General features: G+C 40.5%; 1 protein-coding gene across 1 annotated transcript; it reads right to left on the bottom strand.

The window, feature by feature from the left end:
• Positions 1 to 2,123: 2,123 nt before the first annotated feature.
• On the bottom strand, positions 2,124 to 3,053 carry LOC124107287 (olfactory receptor 6E1). Its single transcript, XM_046465213.1, has one exon. The coding sequence runs from the start codon at positions 3,051 to 3,053 to the stop codon at positions 2,124 to 2,126; it is 930 nt and encodes a 309-aa protein (XP_046321169.1).
• Between the last annotated feature and the right edge of the window lie 777 nt (positions 3,054 to 3,830).

Genomic DNA, 3,830 nt, shown 5'->3' with positions numbered 1-3,830 from the left:
AAAGAAGAAAGAAATTATGTCATTTATAGGTAAATGGATGGAGTTGGAGAATATCACGCTAAGTGAAGTAAGCTAACCCCCAAAAACCAAAGGCTAAATGTTTTCTCTAATAAGTGGATGGTGATCCATAATGGGGGGTGGTATCAAGGAAAAAATGGAGGAACTTTGGATTGAGCAGAGGGGAGGGAGTGTGTCGGTGGGGGAAAGATGGTGGAAGTCACCAGTGGTAGTTATCTTGCTGCATCAATGAAGGACATTATGACCCTCGGTACGGGTATGATTGCATGAATGGTGTGACTCTATATTATGTACAACCAGAGCAATGAAAAGTTGTGTATAGAAAAAAAAGAATATGAGACAGGTTTAATGCAAATGCTTGGAATATTTAATGATACATCAAATATCATATGTATTTGGTGTCACACACCAGCATTGTTCACACAATAGGCAACCCTTAAGATGACCGCAGTGATTCCCATGTGATGCTTTCCACTTGTGAACATGGATGTGCAAAGTCCTGTTCAAGTCCCTGCTCTCGATAATGTTGGATATACACTCTGAAGTAGAATTTCTGGATTTTATGGTAAATATATGTGTAATTTTTTTTAGGAACTACCATAATGCTTTTCATGGTGGCTGTATCATTTTAGATTCCTACTAGCAAAGCATAGACATTGCAATTTCTCCATAGTCTTGACAACTTTTGCTATTTTCTGTTTTAAAAAGCCTTTTATTTTAACTAATACCATCTTAGTTAATGAGTTCAGGAGTGAAGTTGGGTAGGAGTAACTTTCAACATTATATAGCGCAGCAGGATAACATGGCTAACAGCAATGAACTGAAGTTTGAAAATTGTGAGTCAAGAGGATTTTGAATGTCACCAACACAAAGAATGATACATGTCTGAGGTTGTCAATATTCCTATCTGATTGTATACATCTTTTGAAATGTCATGTTTTACCTCATGAATATATAAAATAACCATTTCAATTAAAAATAAAATATATTGGAAAAATAGTCATCCTAATGAATGTGAAGTGGTATCTCATTATGGTTTTGATTGGTATTTCTCTAATGGTTAGTGATGTTGCTTGTATTTTCATGTACTTATTGGTCATTTTTAGAACTGGGTTATTTGTCTTTTTGTTGTTGAATGTAAAATCCCTGTTTTGTATACAAAAAGCATTAAAAATGCTTTTGATGGTAATGACACAAAATTCTTTAAAAGAAGATCCAAAGTAGGATGAGAATGGGAGACAAAGAATGTACATTTATTGAGACACTGTTGAAGGCATGGGGCATAGAACAGCTCATTGAACTTCTATGATAATCCTTTAGAATAGGCTTGTCATCCTCATTTTACAGAGGAGAAAATGAGCTAGAGAGTAATACAACTAGTAGATAAAAGAGTTTTTATTAATTAGAATGAAGAGTATTTTATGAATTTTAATACTAAAAAAACCCAGATATGACATATTTAAAATGATAAGCAATGGCCCTCAGCCATGTTTTGAGTTCTTATGGGTGTATTTCTGTGCCAGGTCTATAAGTATTAAATCATGATAGTACAAATAAAGAACGATTCTTTCCTCTGAGAGTGTTACAGAAACAAGCATATAAAACAATCAATCAGTGTCTAAGTACCCATTCTCATGGCTATGACAATGGATTAATATTTGAGGCCAAGAAAGAATTGCAGAGCTGGTCCTTGTCCTCAAAGAGCTTGTGACATGTTAGAAAACCAGGTAGACAAAGATGGAATGAACAAAGCATTCAAAGCAAGTAATTAATAAAATTTCTCCAGGATACTGAAAGCTTTTGAGTTTACGGTGAGTTGTGTGGGGACTGGCACATCAGAAATATCACATAGAAATATATCACGGAATTTTTCTAAATGGAAAAGGCTCCATATCCTGAAAGGACTTATATTCTCTTAGCTCTTAGTATGGATTATTAGCTTCAGACTTTTTTAAAATATTTTTTTAAGTTGATGATGGACCTTTGTTTTTTATTTATTTACATGTAGTGCTGAGAATCAAATCCAGTGCCTCACACATGCTAGGCAGGTGCTCTACCACTGAGCTACAACCCCAGCCTTGGTTCAGTCTTTGGATTCCACAGCTTTAGGAGAGGAGCTTGCTCACCTGCTCCGTGAATACCTGCTTCACTTGTTTGTTCCTCAGGGTGTAGATGAAGGGGTTGAGTGTCGGGGTCACCACAGTGTTGAGCAATGCCACCACCTTGTTCTGGTGCTCCCCCTGCCCACCCTTGCCTGACCGGATATACATGAAGATGCAGCTGCCATAAAAGAGGGACACCACAATGATGTGGGAGGAGCAGGTTGAGAAGGCTCTGTGCCTCTCCTTGGCTGAGGGGATATGCAGGATGGTGTGGAGGATGTGGCCATAGCAGGTGGCCGTCACGGCCAGAGTACCCAGGAGGCTACAGTTGGCTATCACAAACCCCAAAAGCTCTATCAGACTCGTATCTGCACATATGAGTTCCAGGAGTGGAAAGTTGTCACAGAAGAAATGGTTGATGACATTGGGTCCACAGAAGGGCTGCTGAAATATGATGTAGCTGGGAACACAGATGAGAAGGCAACCTGTCATCCATGAGCAGAGCACTAGCTGGACACACAGCCTTTTGCTCATGATGGTGACATAACGCAAAGGGTTACAGATGGCCACATACCTGTCAAAGGACATCACTGCCAATAGGAAGAATTCTGTGGTGCCAAGGAAGAAATAGAGGAAACTTTGTAGGAAGCATCCAGCTAAGGAGATGGTCTTATGTCCTGTGAGGATGTTGTTCAGCATCTTGGGAAAGATGGCTGAGGTGAACCAGATCTCCAGGACAGCAAAGTTACGGAGGAAGTAGTACATGGGGGTGTGGAGGCGCCTGTCCACAAGGGTGATGGCCACAATGAGGAGGTTCCCCAGCAGTGTGAGGAGGTAGGTCAGGAGGAGCCCCAGGAAGATGAGCATCTGTAGCTCACAGGCATCTGAGAGGCCCAGCAGGACAAACTCGGTGACAGTGGTGTGGTTCCCCATGGCTCCTCTAACCTCTGCTGAAGCTGGAGTATCAAAGGTGGTGAGCATAAGGGTCTGTGGTGCTCTGAGCATCTGAGGACAAACTGGAATAGGAAAGACAGAGGGATGAGTGTCCTATTTGGGGCTTAACAAATCCTTTACTTTTATGAAGGACACGTTTTCTCACTACTAGCTACTAAAGACTTATTTGCAGAGCCTCTGGGGTGCCTGTCTCGTGCCTGGTCTCTGATTGATATGTGTATTAGAAGAAAGAGGCGATTCAGTAAAGCTCAGAATTAAAAATTATCCTTTCAGGTATGCTCATACATTGCTGGTGGGACTGGAAATCAGAGCAATCACAGTGGAAAGTAGTGAAGATTCCTCAGAAAACTTGGAATAGAACCACCATTTAACCCAGTTATCCCACTCCTCAGTATATACCCATAGGGCTTAAAATCAGCATACTATACAGTGACGCAGCCAAATCAGTGTTTATAGCAGTTCAATTTGCAATAGCTAAACCATGGAGCCAACCTAGGTGCCCTTCAATGGATGAATGGATAAAGAAAATGCAGTATATATACACAATGGAATATTAGTGAACCTTAAAGAAGAATAAAATGGTGGCTGTTGCCTGCCTCAGTCCGGCTGCAGCAAAATAACGGGGGGTGACGAGCAACTTGTGTAGATTGATAAAGCAGGAGTGGAAGCCGTTTATTGTAGGACAGGAGGGGTATAGATACATTCCACACAGTTTATCTTAATTAACATAAACTAAATACAGCAGTCAACCAATAA

The sequence above is a fragment of the Marmota monax genome, unplaced genomic scaffold (genome assembly GCF_021218885.2).
Source record: "Marmota monax isolate L192 unplaced genomic scaffold, Marmota_monax_Labrador192_F-V1.1 WCK01_AAM20220418_F8-fsc00079, whole genome shotgun sequence".
Lineage (NCBI taxonomy): Eukaryota > Metazoa > Chordata > Mammalia > Rodentia > Sciuridae > Marmota > Marmota monax.
This window is presented reverse-complemented; position numbering and strand designations above follow the sequence as displayed.